The sequence below is a fragment of the Lissotriton helveticus genome, chromosome 11 (assembly GCF_964261635.1).
Source record: "Lissotriton helveticus chromosome 11, aLisHel1.1, whole genome shotgun sequence".
NCBI classification, from domain to species: domain Eukaryota; kingdom Metazoa; phylum Chordata; class Amphibia; order Caudata; family Salamandridae; genus Lissotriton; species Lissotriton helveticus.
The window spans coordinates 1,080,197,625-1,080,216,956 of NC_136072.1; the positions used below are offsets into that span (position 1 = coordinate 1,080,197,625).

Below are 19,332 nucleotides of genomic sequence, written 5' to 3' on the forward strand. Positions count from 1 at the left end.
CGTCATGAGGGTCCGCCACCGACATATTGCGACGGCAGGTCCGGCAGGACTTAAAACCAGGCATCCCTACTCGCACCAGAGAAAACCCACACGAGACAAAAGTCTCAAAAAGATAGTAAAAAAATGATTAAGGTACGTGCTCTAACCGGATCTGCGCTTACTGGCGCGGAAAAAGAAAGAACTTATGTCAGCGCAGATGGGTGGCGCCTAAGTAGTCTCCGTGATATCATCTCTGCGCATACGACGGATGCGCAGGAGTACTGCTAGCGAAAACTTTCCGGATTCCATCTGACGCCTGAGGATATTCTAAGGTAAGGAATCTATCACTAATGTGTCTCGTTCTGATAAGTTATTTACCAATACTTAATTAGTTTGCTATCAAAACGTTCTAAAAACAAATGGACATAATTCACTCCCCATGTTTGTACTAGGATACCATATTTGGAGGATAATGTGCTAGCCAAAATCACTCATCTAAAATGCCACGCAAAGGGCACTTTCAATGTGTCATGCAGTACTGTACAGTAACAAAAAACATTCAGCAATGCAAGAAGCCCATTCGAACCATCTGGATTAAATCAAACCATTTATTAATCATTTATGTGAGCAGCTGCTATTGTGTTTGAATCCTGCTCCAAGATTCGGCCTTTGAAGGCTAATGAAATACAGTTTTAGATTCAAACCTCAGAAACAAACAGAAGAGTCCACTTTCACATGTCGCCTGCTTCATGTACTCTTGGTAACAAGGGAAAGGCAAACATTAGCTCCATGGGCAAAGCTTTCAAGCAAATACCGTTTTGGGGGACAAAGCCCTTTCAGGTGTGGGATCCAAGCTACTTCCAAGTCAATCAATCACTGGACCTGCCTTAAGGCATTCACTCATGGAGGCAAATTTTACATTTTTGGCTTGTTGTAAGGCAATGCCTTCTGGTACAAGCAAAGGTCCAAATTAGCACTGGCAAGCTCTGTTTTTGTGCCTTTCACAATGAATCTATTTTCAAAAATGAAAACATTTGCTTGATTTTGAGCCAGGATGCTGATGCAGTGGGTGGTTCAATGACGTCTCTTCTTGGGCCCAAGTTGTGCTCATCACGTTAATATGGTTTCATCAATCTGTTCAGTGGAGTCTGCTTGGCTGGCTAACTTCTTCAGAGACCTTCGACAGCTCTCATTTAACAGCTCCAAACTAGCTGCATCCAGGATCTTAGAAACAGACTGCAAAAGAAGAAAATAGGCTTCAAATTAAACACTTTTACCAACAAATGGAATTTCAGATATATGTATTTCTAAAGCATACACGGAGTAACATTTTGACAGTCACTCTGGTCAAAGTGGCACAAATGATCTAACTAACTGTTGCACTGATTCAAAAAGTATGTATTCTGCAGTTAGAAGTATCCATGTGAAGAACAAAATAACCCTGGCAGCACTCTTTTCTCTATCACCTCACAGAGTACTCACCAATGTTTCAGAGTGGAGGGCGGAAAAGTACCGGCTAATTAACTGACATCGGCATGAAGGGGTGAGGCCTGTATGCAGCACTGTACTCACTTCCAGTGGTGGGGCGGAGCCACCACGGAGTCAAATGGTACCACCTGCTAGTGCTCAGGGGCTATTGCAGAAGACATTTTATGACAGATCAAGTTTGGCACCTGGTAGGGTTCAAAATCTGAGGGATGCGCTGTGAGAACTATTCATCAGAAGAATGAGTTACTTATTACTGGCAGCACCTCCGAGGCTGACGAGATTGACAAAACAGCAGTACAACATACTAAGTTAGGACCTTATCAACAGTCACAAGATCACTACTTACAACAAGAAGGTGGGCGTGGTCAGACACGAATCTGCAGGTAGAGTCGCAGATAGATCATTGCAGAACGAAAGTAAGGAAAATGCTACTTACCAGTCTGCATCTTTTCTTGGCATGTAGAGCTGTAGATTCGTATACTTGTGCATGTATCGCCATCTGGTGTTGGGTTCGGATGTTTGCACTTTGTTTTTGTCTTGGAAGAAGTCTTTGTGGTAACAAGGTAGGTGACTCCTCCTTAGGACGACAGTGTGCATGGGCATCGACTTCATCTCCATATTGTTTTGCCATGGAGGGTTATGATGGAATTAGTAAGAAATAGAAAAGAATGTCCATGTGTAATGTATCCAAGTAAGATAATACTAGGACAGATAGAGGTATCTGGGGAAGCGGGTGGGCGTATACGAATCTACAGCTCTACATGCCAAGAACAGATGCATACTGGTAAGTAGCATTTTCCGTTCGAGGCATATGAGCTGTAGATCGAATACTTGTGCGTAGAATATACAGCAGTTACCTCTTTAGCGGTGGCTACCTGCATCTGGTGCAGTGGTTTGAATAAGTGTTCTTAATACAGCCTGGCCCACACTAGATTGTTGTTTTGCCTGCACATCTACGCAGTAGTGTTTTGTGAAGGTGTGTGGTGTAGACCAAGTTGCTGCTTTGCAGATGTCATCTAGGGGAATGTTCCCTAAGAAAGCCATAGATGCCCCTAGTATTGAGTGAGCTCTAGGGGGAATGGTTAATGTGCGTTTGGCTTTAGCATAGCATATTTGGATGCATATAACAATCCACCTTGCTATCTCTGTTTTTGAGATAGGATTGCCCTAATGAGGTGGGGAGAAAGCAACAAAAAGTTGCTTAGTCTTTCTAAAGGATTTTGTTTCATTCAATGTAGTAAAGTATTGCTCTTTTCATGTCTAGTGTGTGAAGATCAATCAATCAATCAATGACACTTATAGAGCGCGCTACATACCCGTAGGGTCTCAAGGCGCTTAGGGGAGGGGGGGGGGGGGGGGGTGCCGCTACTGCTCGAACAGCCAGGTCTTCAGCTTCTTCCTGAAGGAGAGGTGGTCTTGGGTCAGGCGCAGGTCGGTCGGGAGGGAGTTCCAGGTCTTGGCGGCCAGGTAGGAGAAGGACCTTCCTCCTGTAGTTGCTCTTCCGATGCGGGGGACGGCGGCGAGGGCGTGGTTGGCTGAACGGAGGTGGCGTTTGGGAGCGTAGAAGTTGATCCGGCTGTTGAGGTAGCTCGGGCCTTGGTCGTGTAGGGCTTTGTGTGCGTGGGTGAGGAGGCGGAAGGTGATTCTTTTGTTGACGGGGAGCCAGTGAAGGTCTCTCAGATGTCCGGAGATGTGGCTGTGTCGTGGGATGTCGAGGATGAGTCTGGCTGAGGCGTTCTGGATCCGCTGGAGTCTCTTCTGGAGCTTGGCGGTGGTACCGGCGTAGAGGGCGTTGCCGTAGTCCAGTCGGCTAGTGACGAGGGCCTGGGTGACGGTCTTCCTGGTCTCGGTGGGGATCCACCAGAAGATCTTCCGTAGCATGCGTAGGATGTTGAAGCACGCCGAGGAGACGTTGTTGACTTGCCTGGTCATGGAGAGGGAGGAGTCCAGGATGAAGCCCAGGTTGCGTGCATGGTCTGTCGGTTTGGGTGCGGTGCCCAGGGCGGGAGGCCACCAGGAGTCGTCCCAGGTGGAGGGTGAAGAGCCCAGGATGAGGACCTCCGTCTTGTCAGAGTTCAGTTTCAGGCGGCTGGTCGTCATCCGCTCGGCTACCTCTTTCATCCCTTCGTGTAGGTTGGCTCTGGCGGTGGCGGGGTCGTTGGTCAGGGAGAGGATCAGCTGGGTGTCGTCGGCGTAGGAGATTATGCTGAGGTTGTGTTGGCGTGCGATGGCCGCGAGGGGGCTCATGTAGACGTTGAAGAGGGTGGGGCTCAGAGAGGATCCTTGAGGGACGCCGCAGATGACTTCGGAGGCCTCTGACTTGTACGGTGGTAGGCGGACTCTCTGTGTTCTTCCGTCGAGGAAGGAGATGATCCATTCCAGCGCCTTGTCCTGGATTCCGACGTTGCTGAGGCGCTGTACTAGGGTGCGGTGGCAGACAGTGTCGAATGCCGCGGAGAGGTCTAGGAGGATGAGGGCCGCTGTTTCTCCGTTGTCCATCAGGGCTCGGATGTCATCGGTGGCGGCGATGAGGGCGGTCTCGGTGCTGTGATTGGCTCGGAAGCCGGACTGTGAGGGGTCGAGGGATCCATTCGTCTCGAGGAAGGCGGCCAGCTGCTTGTTGACGGTCTTCTCGATGACTTTGGCTGGAAACGGGAGGAGCGAGATGGGGCGGTAGTTCTTGAGTTCGGTGGGGTCCGCTGTTGGTTTCTTGAGTAGAGCGCTGAGTTCGGCGTGCTTCCAGCTCTCAGGGAAGGTGACGGTGTCGAAGGATGTGTTGATGATGTCTCGCAGGTGGGGTGCGATGACAGCGTCGGCCTTGTTGAAGACGTGGTGAGGGCAGGGGTCGGTCGGTGATCCGGAGTGGATGGAGTTCATCGTGCGGATGGTGTCTTCGGTGCTGATCGGGGTCCAGGCGTGGAGGGTGGTGGTGGGGGGTGGTTGTTCGGTCATGGTGTGCGTTGGTTGTTTGTTGAAGCTGTTGTGTATGTCCGCGATCTTGTTGTGGAAGTAAGAAGCGAGGGAGTCGCAGAGGTCTTGCGATGGGTGATGTCGTTGGTTCCTGCGCTGGGGTTGGATAGCTCTTTCACGATGTTGAAGAGTTCCTTGCTGTTGTGCGCGTTGTTGTCCAGCCGGTCCTTGAATGCAGTTTTCTTGGCGGCGCGGATCAGCTGGTGGTGCTTCCGAGTGGCCAGTTTGAGGGTGGTCCTGTTGTCCGGTGTAGGTTCCCTTCTCCAGATTTTCTCGAGGGCTCGGCAGTTCTTCTTGGAGCTCTTGAGTTCGTCGGTGAACCATGGGGCTTTCTTGCTGCCGGGTCTGCTGGGCGGGGTCCTCAGCGGGGCGAGCTCGTCCGCGCAGGTGCTGATCCACTTCGTGAGGTTGTCGGCGGCCTGGCTGGGGTTCGCTGAGCTGGCAGGAGGGTGCTGGCTCAGGGAGGTGGCGAGCTGGTCTGCTGTGATCTTGTTCCAGCTTCTGCGGGCGGCCTGTTGCTGGTGGTGGTGGGTCGTCGTTCTCTTGAAGGTGAAGTGGACGCAGCTGTGGTCCGTCCAGTGGAGTTCTGTGGCGTGGCTGAAGGTGACGTCTTTGCTGGATGAGAAGACGGCGTCGAGTGTGTGTCCGGCGAGGTGGGTGGGGGTGGACACCAGCTGCTTGAGTCCAAGATTGGCGAGGTTGTCGAGCAGGGTGCTGGTGTTGCGGTCGTTGTTGTTCTCCAGATGGAAGTTGAGGTCCCCCAGGAGGATGTAGTCAGCGGAGGGGAGGGCATGCGGGCTGACGAAGTCGGCGATGTCCTCGCTGAATTGTGTGCGTGGTCCCGGAGGTCTGTAGATCAGGGTGCCTCTAAGGGTGGTGTTCGGGTTGGTGTGGATCTGGAAATGCAGGTGTTCGGCGCTGGTCAGGGTGTTGTCGGTGCTGGTCGTGAGACGGATGGTGTTCCTGTGGATGATGGCGATGCCTCCTCCCATCTGGTTGGCGTTGCAGTCCCTCCGGACGATCTTGTAGCCCTCTGGGATGGCGATGTCGGGGGCTGAAGAGGCGTTCATCCAGGTCTCCGTGAGGAAGGCAACGTCAGGGGCTGTGGCGTCTAGGAGGCTCCAGAGTTCGATGGCGTGTCTGTGGACGGAGCGGGTGTTGAGCAGGATGCACTTGAGGTGGGTGCTGCTGGTGTTCGACTTGGCGGGTGCTGGTGCGAGGCAGGTCCGGATGCAGGTGAACTTGCAGGCGTGGCAGCTGAAAGGTCCGTGGGTGCGTCGTGGGGTGGCTTGGTGGCATTCTGGGAGTCGGCCGGTGTTGAGTGCGATGAGGGTGGCGGCGGAGTACATCAGGCGGGTCGGTCGGGGTCCTCGTGGGCCAGGGGTCCTGGCGCTGGTCGCGATCCGGTCGCGGACGGGCGCAGACGGGCTTACCTTTGGCGCGCCTTTGGCGCACAATCGGCGCGCCCGCTGCGCGTCAACGCTGCGCGTTCGCACGGTCGCCATATAAGGCGAAGTGCGCGGGTGGGCGGAGCAGCTGGGAGGCGGGAGCGGGGAGGGAACAGAAGAAAAAAAAGGGGCGGGGTCTGCGGTGGTGGCGGGAAGCGGGGAGCGGGGAGGGAAGACGGGGGGCGGCGAGGAGGGCGGGAAACAGAAGGAGGACGCTAACACGGGCAAAAACTATTACCAAAACAAGCACAAATGGAGAACAAAACAAGCTAACACGGGCAAAACACTATGACAAAACAAGCACAAATGGAGAACAAAACAAGCTAACACGGGCAAAACACTATGACAAAACAAGCACAAATGTAGAACAAAACAAGGTAAAACAAACGACAGCAGGGTCAGCCGGCAGCGAGGCAGGCAGCGAGGCAGAGAGCAAGGAAAGGGGGCACACGCAGCAGCTGGTGGCCGTGCGGCGCGGGGGTGTCCCACAAGATCTCGCTCTGCTACAGAGTATGGTAGAGGGAAAACACTGGGAGTTCTACAGAACGGTTAAGGTGGAAAGCAAACATGACTTTAGGTAGAAATTTTGGGTTAGTCCTAAGAACCACTTTGTTATGGTGAACTTGTAGAAATGGTTCTTGTATGGTTAATGCCTGGAGTTCACGGACACTTCTGAGAGAGGTGATGGCAACCAGGAAAGCTACTTTCCAGGTGAAGAATTGTAATTCGCATTTATGCAAAGGTTGAAATGGGGTACCCATGAGTCTGGTAAGGACCACATTTAAGTTCCATACTGGAGCGGGCTGAACTTTAGGTGGAATTGGGGGGGTGGAGCTAGCCAGCGGAGAAGATGGCGCTTAACCGCTAGAAAAACTATCCTGAAAAAATATCCTGCCTTGCCGGTGCCTGATTGGAGCCTAAACACTGCCTAACGACATCGGAACGTTGGGAGCGCAGGAACTGAGCCACTCGTCTGAGGTCGGTGTGCGGAACTGCTGCTGTGACCCGGACTACGCTCCCGACCGGGGCCAGCATCTACGCGACTCCCAGGGCTCGGCACGGCAGCGCGGGTGTCGGTGCTGTGAAGCATTACAGCGGTCATTGCCTGAGACCATCTGTGATCCAAGCTTGTCGCCCTGGTCCTGCTTGGAGGGAGATATGGACCTCCGGTAAGGGGCGGCTGGCAAGGGGCGCGAGACGGCAGAGCTCATACCACATGGCGACCTGATGCGGGGGGGGTCGTCCTAATTTAGTCCCCGGCTTTGGTTGGGCCTACGGAACTCCTGTGGTCGGCGTGAGGGGCTCGTGGTACCTCCGGGACCTCCTTCATCTGCCGGCGAGCATTACACACCACAGGTCGCTTGGTGCATAAGCCTGGGGGGCCCTAACAATACCTGGATATAGCACAGTAGTGCAGAGATTGACTTTGGGGCAGAGTAGGCCTTGAGAACCCAGAACTGGAAAGCACACTGAAGGCACGAGTGCTACTGGGGTACTGACGCCCTACTGTGGACTTGTGTCCTGGCCTGGGGCCCCGCGCGGGCCAGCGCAACCCGGCAGTGCGATCTGGGCAGGCTCGCAGCGACGGACCCCCTACTTGTTGAGAGCCTGATATTACCCCCTGCGCGCTGGATTACGAACCTAGCCTTATAAGGGGCCTACCACCACAGCCCATTGTACTGAGCGGGCATTAGAGCCTTTGGCGAGCTGTGAATGTGGCTGCGGCAACGAATTTGGAACGACACCTGGGCTTGCCTGATGCTCTGCCCCTACTGCCATGTTACACCTGTGGGGCGTATTAACTCCTACGTGGAGGTCTAGTGTGGGGACAGCAGAAGGTGTATCTGGCATAGGGAGCACAAGCTGATTGGCTATTGCGCCACTCCTTTACCCCAGGATATCTCCGCAAGTGAGGTCATACCGCACCGGCGCACTACTGAAGAGGTTTGCACCAGCTTTAGCCCCGGTTTGGGACTACAGTAGTCCACGTATACACTGCCTAGACTAGTCTAGAACTGTTGCAACCAGAAGAGCGGCAGGAGTCCCGGGTGGATCGACGCCCAAGAAATTGGAGTCGATATGGGATGCCCGGATCGCACGCAACCCAAGCTGTCATTTGACACCAAACCCAGCAGAAAATCCAAAACCTCAGACCCACCGTCCAGCGACATGGCTGAGGGAACTGGGAGGACGGGCGCAGATGACGTAACCGAACCTGATATTCGCTGTATCCTCATGGCCATGGAAAAGAACCTGCAAGGTGGAATCACCTCCCTGGGTACAAAAATGGACGCCCTCACATACCGTATGAATCGAATGGCGGAACGGCTGGACAAGCACGCTGAGCTCCTTGACATGTCAGAACGCCGCATAGGGGAGGTGGAGGAGCAGACGTCACTGGACTCGGAACACAAGCAACTGGGAAGAGTGATACAGCTTCTGCAAAATAAAGCCGAAGATTTGGAAGCGAGGTTACGCCGATGCAACATCTGTCTCACGGGCCTACCGGAGACCACCCAAACGGGAAACATGGAACTGTTCGTGGAGTCGCTGCTTAAAAAATGGCTATGTCACACGGCCTTTTCAGGAATGTTCGTCGTAGAGCACACACACCGCACGCTTGGCCCAAGGCCGAAGCCTGGAGGCCCACCTTGGCCTATAGTGGCTAAATTACTCAACGGCACGTGAAAAACAACCACTCACCTACGAGGGCAGCACATTATCCCTATTCCCAGACTTTACCGCCAAAGTACAGGAAGCGAGATGCCAGTTCGTTCCCATGAAGCGACAACTACGGGACCTTGGGGTCGACTACGCGATGCTGTAACCTGCCAAACTGAAGGTCAACAGACAGGGTAGGTCCACCATTTTTATAGACCCGAAGGCACTCCAGAAGGCTATGAAGGGCTGGCGAAGGGACACCAGCGGAGCTGATAACGACGGCGGACTCGAATAAGCTGTGGGGAGGTCCATGGAAGAGCAGGAATAAGACAGAGCTACACGACAATGTAAGGTATTTGAACATTGCAGTCTGCGCAGAGGGTGGGGACTGTGCTGCTCTGTTGGCAGTGCAGACATAGCTAGAAGTGAGGTTTATACAGGGATTGTGTTGAGCTGGGACTACTGGCCTGGAGTGGGAGCCATTGCTCAAGAATTGGAGACGAGGAAGGGAGTGCACTCCCCGGAGAGACAGTTCCACACTACAACTCATGCTGAACTTTGCTTTTGCACACTTGTTGCCCGAGACGCCGTGGTTTCAGTGATATTATAGATACATACCATATGCCTTGTATCTACTATTGCACTGTTTTTGTATTAGCCAATGGACGGTATACCAAAGACGTTAGGTGACGAGGCGGGGAAGGTGTAGAGAAGAAGCCAACTAGAGCCGACTATTAATTTTGCATATTGTCAAAGTCAACTAATTTTTATGTTTCACAGTAGGCACTGGCAAACACTTATTCTTTCCTATATGGAAGCGGAGGAGCGGGGCGCGGTGGCTGACACATTGGATTGACACTGATATAGACTCACTATGAGCGAGCTACCTGCGCCCCGGGTGTGTACCACATTTCCCCTAAGTAGAAATGGCTTATGCTATTTGTTGATGGTTTTGTATTGGATAGTCGTGATGCTGGGGGGGGGGGGGGTGAGGGGGGGAGGAGAGTGTGAGGGGTATTCATCTGATAGTTGAGGTGGGAGGTAGGGAGGGGATCGGGTCAGGGAAAGTTGGTGGTTGTTTGGTGGAAGGGGGGAGGGATGGGAGGGGCAGGAATGCGGGTCGCCGCCAGGTTGAGGTTAGGCATGCGTGGGTGGGAGGTTGGGCACAGCAGCAGGGTTTTTTTTCACAGTTGTTTATACAAAAGGTTGTATGCATTCTAGTTTTTGAAGAGGCAAAGACTTTTATTGGCAGAGACGCTGACAGGTGCACGCGTTGTTTTTCGACAGAAGGCGAGGCGCTTGTTGACATACTACTACATTTTCACAGAAATGACTCAGCACAGGTACAGCGATGAGGTTGTCCCTCCATGCCCCCGCCCCCTACCATGACACAACAACCACAAGACACTGACTCCATTACTCTATTGACCTGGAATGTTAGGGGTCTAAATGACCACAGGAAGGTCCAGCGGGTACTGCAATACCTTTCAAGGCACTCTTAGCGACATCGCATTATTACAAGAGACCCATTTACGCACTGACAGTCCGACACTACGCTATAGAGGGCTACACAATCGCATTCACGCCGCTGGTTTCACGTCAAGTGCCCGGGGTGTGCTTACTTGGGTAAACCCGAGATCCTCTTTGACATTTACACCGATTGACACTGATCCCGAAGGATGTTATGTGATCACTAAGTACACTAGTAAGGGCATGACATTCCACGTTATCAACACGTATGGCCCCAACTATGATTGCCCCTTATTTTATATGTCGCTTGCCAGTCAAATTAGAAATTTGGGAGACGGGCAGATCCTGTGGGGTGGTGACCTAAACTTGACTCGACACCCGGCAGTGGACCGCTCAGACGGGCCTAGCAGATGACCTTCTGCCTCCTCCCGCGCCCTAGATGCGGAAATGACCGGACTGGGATTACGGGACGTATGGAGGGCTAAATACCCATCACAAGGGGATGCACACACTATTCATCACAATATGACATCCACACTCATTGATTATTGGCTCCTCTCTGGGCATCTCCTCTCCAGAGTTCAGGCGTGTGTGACGCTGCCGCGTACCTACTCAGGTCCCTCCCCGTTGTTGATTTCCCTCCGGCGCGTCGTCCTCCCCCCTTTACATGGCGATTGCCTCCATACTCGCTGTTGGACGACGCTTTTCGTGAAGACCTGGCCATTGCCATTGACAACTTTTTTTAGCAGGAATGAGGGCACGGTAGACTCCTTCCTTACGGTATGGTAGTCCTTTAAAGCCTACATACGTGGAGTCATTATCTCCAAGCATGCTGGTGTCCTCAAATCCATTCGAGGCCGTCTGACGCTCTTAGAGAACAAGCTGAAGGACATAGAGGCGCGTCGTTTGCATGCTCCGACTATTATCACAGGAACTAGCGCAGACGATTAGAGAGTACCATGAAGAGGCAGATGCTGAGATGAAGCATCTTGGGAAGTATGCCATTGCCAGGTCGTATGGAGAAGGGGAGCGCCCGGGTGCGGTTTTGGCCACGATGGCCTAACAACGTAGGCAAAAAGCGATACTGCCTGCTCTTAGGTCTACAGTTACGGGGGACGAATAGGACGAATTTCAGGTTGCGGCCGTTTTCGAGAGTATTACGCTAACCTATACGCTTCTAGAGGGCAGATATCGGAGGAACGTATTATGGAATATATGTAACACATATTCAATTACCCTGGCTTACCAATACTCACCGTGAGTTTTTAGCGCGTCCGTTTGAGCGGGAATAAATTGTCTGTGAGGTGTCCTCTATGAGGGAAGGCAACGCACCGGGTAGCGATGGATTTCCAGCCTCTTTCTGCAAGGCGTTTCCCGACCTGCTTATCCCTAAATTACTGAGACTTGTAGAGCAAATTGCGGAAGACGGACAGATGCCTCCAACAATGCAAGAGGCTGTCATCATAGCGCTCCTTAAACCTGGTAAGCCTCCGGAGGATTGTGCCTCCTACCGACCGCTTTCGCTTAACAATGTTGACGCAAAGATCTTCGCAAAAATCATCGCCAATCGTATCAGCCCACTGATACCTACGCTTGTGGCCCCTGAGCAGGCGGGATTCGTCCCCAACCGCACTTTAACCTATAATTTGCGCACAGTGTTTGCAGCATTCCAGCACACACGACAGGAAGTATCGGCGGTAGCGGTCTTCCTGGACATGGAGAAGGCATTTGATTCCGTTGAATGGCCTTTTCTGCGGGCAGTGTTACAACGCATGGGTGTCGGGGAACTTTTCCTACAATTGCTAAACACGCTCTATACGTCTCCGACGGCGCGAGTCCGCATAGGTGCGTACACAACGGAACCCTTCAATATCGGACGTGACACTAGACAGGGATGCCCCCTTTCCCACCTCCTCTACGCGTTGGTCGCGGAGCCCCTTGCGTGTGCTCTGCGAGAGTACCACGGACACCGCGGTATCCGCTTCCCCGGGTACAATTTGATAGTGTCCACGTGCGCTGACGACACGTTGCTATACGTGCAAGACCTGGAGGCTAACCTCTCGCGGGTGTTGAGAGAAGTGGTCCTGTTTGGTTCGCTGTCTGGGATTGGCGTGAACTGGAACAAAACTGTCATGCTCCCACTCACCCCCGCCCCGATCAGGGTGGACTCTGACTACCCTATACAATGGACCAATGACTCCGTCAGATATCTGGGCATACGGCTCCACACAGACGCGGAGGTGGTCCTCCGAGAAAACTATGATGTGGCTATCTCCAAACTTGAAGATGATGTAGAAAATGGATTAATCTTCCTCTCTCAGTGATGGGACGCATATCACTGCTGAAAATGATCGCGCTCCCCCGTTTTCTGTTTCTATTTAGCAACATCCCCATGGTATTGTCTAGTGTGTTTTTCAGACAGTTGCACACTTTGGTGTTACGAGTGGTTTGGGCTGGTAAGCAACCGAGAGTGGCGTGGGATATCCTTATACGTCCTTATGAGGACGGGGCTTGCAGGCCCCGGACCTGGAATTATATTATCGCGCTGCTCAGGGCGCTCACGCGTATGGATGGGTGCACGGTCCTGCCAACACTCCGCACGTACTTATCGAGGGAATAGTTGCTGACCCTACTCCGTTACCGGCACTTATGGCTCAGCCCCGAGATAGACGTACGGGTTTATTAGACTCGTTGAATGCTGTGACACACGCCTGGCACTATCTTAAGGATGCACAGGCTTGCTCGCTGCTGTACGCACCTGGGGCCAGATTGGAGTGGTGCTCGTGGCTGGGACCATGCAGAGATAGGGGTGTCCTGTCATCACTTGCAAAGTTAAACTTAACTACCATGGGTGATCTGTTTATCAACAGCACGGCTTGCACATGGGAAGAAGTGGATGTGGGAAACGGACCTAGCGCTCCGCCACTGGCTCGTTTTCAGTTCCACCGGGTGAGACTAGCTCTCAGGGCCTTATTGGAGGAACCACCAACGATACTAGCGTACGAATATGTGGTCACGGCTAAGTCTCCAGCTCATCTAATATCGCGACTCTATCGAGTGACGCTGGGGGAGAAAACAACCCACTAAGCAAAACCCAGATTAGCGTGGCAGACAGATATAGGGACTGATCTTCCAGAGGACAAATAGAGATATTGTTGCGCTAACGTCAAAAAAGTATCCCTTAAAGGCAGACATCGGCTGTTGCATTTTAAATTCCTTAACAGGGTGTATTATACACCCGAGCGTCTGTTCCTCTATGGTTTACGCGATGCTCCCAACTGCGAAAGGTGCTCAGAGCAAACTGCAGATTTTTGACACCTTGCCTGGCTGTGCCCGAAGATTGCGGATTTCTGGCACGCGGTCTACACTGAGGTGAACAGGGTCACTGATTTATCGCTGTCCCCCTCACCGCTGCTTGCATTACTAGGTTACTCTAAAGATGTTGCGCCGAGTTTCGCAGACTGGTGGATATAGCTTTCCTTGTGGCCAGGCGCTGCGTAGCAATCACCTGGATGAAAGGGCCTACCCCAACACTTGTCAGATGGTCCAGCAACATGCTATATTGTTGTACAGTGAGTTATAACCCCCTCGTAACCGCCCAAAGAACTACTGGGCGTTATACCTGGAGAGGAGATCTGAGGAGTACGATGGTGACTCTGGGGACATGTGTTCAGGACTGGAGATGGACGGCACGTGAGAACACACACCACAGCGCGACGGTGCGATGACAGAATAGACATAATAAACGGACTGACATCGTCGATGAGTGGGAGTGTTCGAGTATTGACAAGTGTGGGGGGCCATGATGGAGGGAAGTACACTGATGACAGTTATGGTGTCTTCACTGTGGGGTTTCTACGTGCGGGGGATTGAAATATGTGCCTGATGAACGCTATTGATGTTACTGAGAACGATGCGTATATGCCAAACTGTTATACTGCTATTCTTCTGATATAAATGTCAGCATTTTTGCCAATTGTATGTAAATTTTGGAAATGCCAATAAATGTAAAAAACATAAAAAATACAAATTTAGGTGGAATTATTCTTTTAAGTCCTTCCATAAAAGCTTTGTTAGCTGGTACTCTAAACAAAGACAAGTGTTGTCTGTTTTGGAGATAGGCTGCTATGGCAGCGAGATGTAGTCTAATGGAAGTAAACACTAGGTTACATTTTTGTAGATGAACAAGTTACTTACCTTCGGTAACGATATATCTGTAAGAAACAGTAGTTAGTATTAGATTCCTTACCTTAGAATATCCCCAGGCGTCAGTCTGGATCCGGAAACTTTTGCGTAGCAGTACCCCTGCGCGTCGGTAGGCGTCGTCTGCGGGCGTCCCCTGCGGCTCCGCGTCCGTCGTTGGCGTCGTGATGACGTCGCTGAAGTATATAGACGCCGCCTCCGCGCGCTGACGTCAGCTCTTTGCACACAGCTTTTCCGCGCCAGAACACGCAGAGCCATGTAAGAACCAACACTGGTGCCATGCGAAACTAGGGCCCTGAAGGGGATGACCTTAACCCTATGTATCAGTTCGCAGAACGGGGAGGATGGGCGGGGCGGTAAGGAATCTAATACTAACTACTGTTTCTTACAGATATATCGTTACCGAAGGTAAGTAACTTGTTCATCTGAAAGAAACAGGTTAGTATTAGATTCCTTACCTTAGAATAGATACCCCAGCAATACCAACCCCGGAGGTGGGTCCGCGAACCAATACAGCCTACACCAGAAAGTCCTGGAGGATAGAACGGCCAAAGAAGCCATCCCTCCGGACTTGACTGTCCAGGCAGTAGTGCCTTGCAAACGTGTGCAGCGAGGCCCACGTAGCTGCCTGACAAATGTCCTGCAAGGGGACTCCCCGGCCCAGGGCAGTGGTAGCCGCCGTGGCCCGAGTGGAATGGGCTCTCAGCCCAACAGGAGGCTCCTTCCGAGCTAAAGAGTAACACGCTTTGATGCACAGGACGACCCACCGAGAGATGGTTCGTTTATGCACCGCCCTTCCCTTCTTCGCACCCACGTAGCCAACAAACAGTTGGTCATCCACCCGGAACTGGCGTGTGCGATCCATATAAAATGAAAGCGCACGTTTTGGGTCCAGACGATGGAGCCGCTCTTCATCCTTTGAAGGATGCGGAGGCGGGAAGAAGGAGGGTAAGGTGATGGACTGCCCGATGTGAAAAGCAGAAACTACTTTGGGCAGGAAAGAAGGTCTAGTTCTCAGAACCACCTTGTCTGGATGAATGGACATGAAAGGAGGTTTGACAGAAAGAGCCTGGAGCTCACTCACTCTCCTGGCAGAGGTGATGGCAACCAGGAAGGCCGTCTTTAAAGTCAGGAGACGGAGAGGACAGGAATGAAGTGGCTCAAAAGGAGCGCACATCAAGAAGGTCAGAACCAGGTTCAAGTCCCACTGAGGCATCACGAACGGAACAGGTGGATACATGTGCGTGATGCCCTTCAAGAATCTCGTTACAATAGGGGACTTGAACAAAGAAGGTTGATCAGGTAGCCTTAGAAAGGCCGAAAGGGCAGAAAGGTAGCCCTTGATAGTGCCCAGAGCAGAGCCCTGCTGGGCAAGAGAGAGAAGAAAGAGGAGAACCTCGGAGAGAGGGGCAGAAAGGGGATCCACAGCCTTTGCTGTGCACCATGCCACAAATCTGTTCCACCGGCAGGCGTATACCGACTTTGTGGAGGGACGCCTGGCTGCCAGAATCACATCACAAACTTCAGGAGGCAAGTCAAATGGCCTCAACTGTCGCCGCTCAATCTCCACGCATGGAGGTGGAGACTGGACAGGTTCGGGTGGAGGACCGTCCCCTGCTGCTGCGACAGAAGGTCCTCCCGAAGGGGCAGGCGGATCGAGGGACCGACTGACATGCTGAGTAGCTCGGGATACCAGTACCTTCGAGCCCAGTCCGGAGCCACAAGGATAACTTGGGCCCGGTCGCGCCTGATCTTCTTCAGCACTCTGGGCAGAAGTGGTATAGGCGGAAAGGCGTACAACAGACCGCAACTCCACTCGCGCCGAAAGGCGTCGCCGTGCGAGTGCCGTCTTCGAAACTCCAACGCGCAGAACTGATGACATTGCGCGTTCTCTTCTGTGGTGAATAGATCTAACCAAGGCTCTCCCCATTGCAGAAAGAGGCCTTTCGCCACGTCCGAGTTCAGACGCCATTCGTGATCCACCGAGCACCGACGGCTGAGTTCGTCCGCCCTGGCGTTCAGAGAACCTGCCAGGTATTGAACCGTCAGAGTCACATCCTGACGTTCCAGCCATTGCCAGAGACGTAGAGCCTCCTGGCAAAGGGTCCACGACCCCACTCCGCCCTGCTTGTTGCAGTACCACATGGCGGTGGTGTTGTCCGTGAACACCTGCACTACACTCCCGTCGACAAAGGGGAGGAATGCCTTCAGTGCTAGGCGAATCGCCCGCAGCTCCAACAAGTTGATATGGAGCCGGGACTCCGCCGGAGACCAGATGCCTCTGATCTCTGCCTCTCCCAAGTGGCCTCCCCAGCCCTGGAGGGACGCGTCCGTCACAACTACGTGCTCCGGTTGGGGAAGGGAGAGGGATCTGCCTCTGACCCAATCGCGGTCCGTATCCACCACTGCAGTTGTCTCGCAGTGCCCGAGATCAAGACATGGTCGGACAAGTTGCCCTGATGCTGGGCCCACTGAAACTTCAGGTCCCACTGCAGAGCCCGCATCCGCCACCGGGCGTGATGCACCAGAAGGATGCAGGAAGCCATCAGCCCCAGCAGCCGCAGCGTCAACCTGACCGAAACCCGAGATAACGGCTGAAAGATGGGAATCAAGGCCTGTATATCCCGGACTCGCCGTTCCGGAGGATAAACCCGAAACTGCGCCGAGTCGAGAACCGCTCCGATGAAAAGGAGCTTTTGAGAGGGACACAGGTGTGATTTCGGCACATTGATGGAAAACCCCAGCTCGTGCAGGAGGTCTGCCGTCATCTGAAGGTGGTGGACGACTGTTTGGGGCGAGCCCGCCTTCAACAACCAGTCGTCGAGGTAGGGGAAGACTGAAACCCCTAACCGGCGCAGATGAGCTGCGACCACCGCCATCACTTTCATGAACACCCGTGGGGCGCTGGTAAGGCCGAATGGGAGCACGATAAACGGAAAGTGCTCGTGGCCTACCGTGAACCGTAGGTAACGCCGGTGGGCCGGCAGGACGGGGATGTGAAAATACGCATCCTGCAAGTCCAACGCTACCATCCAGTCTAGCGGGTCTAGAGCAGCCAAGACCTGAGCCAAAGTCAACATCTTGAACTTCTCCTTCCGGAGGAAGCCGTTGACGTTCCGTAGATCCAAGATAGGACGTAGGCCCCCTTTGTCCTTCTTGGGCACCAGAAAGTAGTGGGAATAGCAACCACACCCTACTTCTGGCCCAGGAACGCGCTCGATGGCCCCCTTGGCCAAGAGGGCCGTAACTTCCCCCTGCAGAAGTGTCAAGTGGTCCCCCGACACACGGTGGTTCTGCGGTGGCATGGCTGGAGGAGAGGTCTCGAAGGGGAGGGAGTAGCCCCTTCGGACGAGCTGCAGCACCCACCTGTCCGATGTGATCGTGCGCCAGTGGCAGAGGTGATGGCGAACCCTGCCGCCTACCGGCGTCACATGGGCCTGAAAGCACGGACTAGGAGGATTTAGAGGCGGAAGCTGCGGGGGGGAGGTGTGGCCTGACCTCGCCGCTGTCCCCGACCGCCACCACGGCGGTTCCCACGGCCGCCGCCGCGTTGAGAAGTCTGTTGCGGCGCGTGGCTAGCAGCACGTGTGAGACCGCCCCTTCCGTGGCCACGAAAGGAGCGAAACGAACCAGTTTGCTGGCGCTGGGTCGAGAGACCCACGGACTTGGCCGTGACCCTGGAGTCCTTGAAGCGTTCCAGCGCGTGGTCCGCTTTGTCGCCAAACAGGCGACAGCCATCAAACGGCATGTCCATCAATGCATTCTGGACATCTGCCGAAAAATTGGCGGACCTCAGCCAGGCGTGGCGACGAATCGCCACCGTCGTGGACATCGCTCTGCCCAGTGAGTCGGTTGTATCAAGACCACACCGTATGGAGTATCTCGCTGCGTCTCGGCCCTCAATCATAGCCTTGCCGAGCTTAGCCCGTACCTCCTGCGGGCATTCAGGCAGCGCTTCCGCGACCGTATCCCACAGAGAGTGGGTGTAGCGGCCTAAGAGGCATGCGGTGTTGCAAGACCGCAGTCCCAGACTCAGGGACGAAAAGACCTTCTTACCATACTGGTCGTACCTCTTAGATTCCCGGTCGGGCGGGGCCGACGGGAATGCGGACTGGGAAGTCGAGGCCTGGATCACCAGGCTCTCAGGGGTGGGATGGGTGGACAAGAACTTTGGGTCATCCGTACACGGACGGTGGCGTCTGGCCACGTTCCTGTCAACAGGCGAACCTGAAGCGGGCCTGGACCACGTGCCCAAAAGAACGTCAGTCAAGGCCTCATTGAACGGCAGCAGTGGCTCCTGTGGGCATGACTGCGGTTTGAGTACCTCAGTGAGGATGTTAGTCCTCACGGCCGCGATGGGGAGCTCAAGGTGTAAGGCCTTGGCAGCCCTCATCAACACCATTGAATAAGCAGCCCCCTCCTCCGTAGCCACGGTAGGAGGCGAGACAAAGCCAGGGTTGGGGGAGTCATCCAGACCACTGGCGTCACCCAAGTCACCTGTCCAGTCCACGTCGTACTGACACTCGCGGGTCAGAGCGTCCTCAGACGCCTCCCAATCCTCTCCATAATCTACATCCTCACCATATTCTGAGTCAACAATGTAGACCGGCTCCTCGGGGTCAATGGGCCCCCTCGGCGCCGGACTCGGCGTCGGGCGACGCCGGTCCGACTCCGCGTCCGGAGTCGGAGAGGGAATGGGGGTGGCGCTGCCCGGAACCGGAGCCCCGACGCCGGCCGGAGCCGGAGCCCCGGCGCCGCGCGGAGGCGGCACCATGGGTTGCCCCAATGGAATCGGCGCCGGAGAGGCCGGTGGACCGGCTGGCGTCGACCCTGAAGGGCCCTGCGGCGCCGGGGCGAGAGCCGCCGGCGGTGCCGGGGCGAGAGCCGCCGGCGGCGTCGGGGCCGGAGCACCCGACGGCGTCGGGGCAGAAGCACCCGAACCGCTCGGGCCCCCGGAGGGGACCACCGGGCCCGCAGGCGCCGTAGGCCCCGTCGGAGGAGACAGTGCCCTCATGGCCATGAGGAACTCCTCTATCTCCTCGCGCGACGCGCCTTGCCCAGGGACCGTAGGGTATGGAGCAGGCCGCGCCGGCGACTCACGCGGAGCCGCGGG

General features: G+C 54.2%; 1 protein-coding gene across 2 annotated transcripts in view; it reads right to left on the reverse strand.

Annotated features, from left to right (window-relative positions):
* Positions 1–573: 573 nt before the first annotated feature.
* Positions 574–19,332, reverse strand: part of GCN1 (GCN1 activator of EIF2AK4) — a 728,660-nt gene continuing 709,901 nt past the window's right edge. For both annotated transcript variants that reach the window (XM_078667658.1, XM_078667659.1), the window contains exon 58: positions 574–1,215. In XM_078667658.1, coding sequence (XP_078523784.1) covers positions 1,090–1,215 — 126 coding nt within the window. In that variant the 3' untranslated portion in view covers positions 574–1,089. The remainder of the gene's footprint in view (positions 1,216–19,332) is intronic.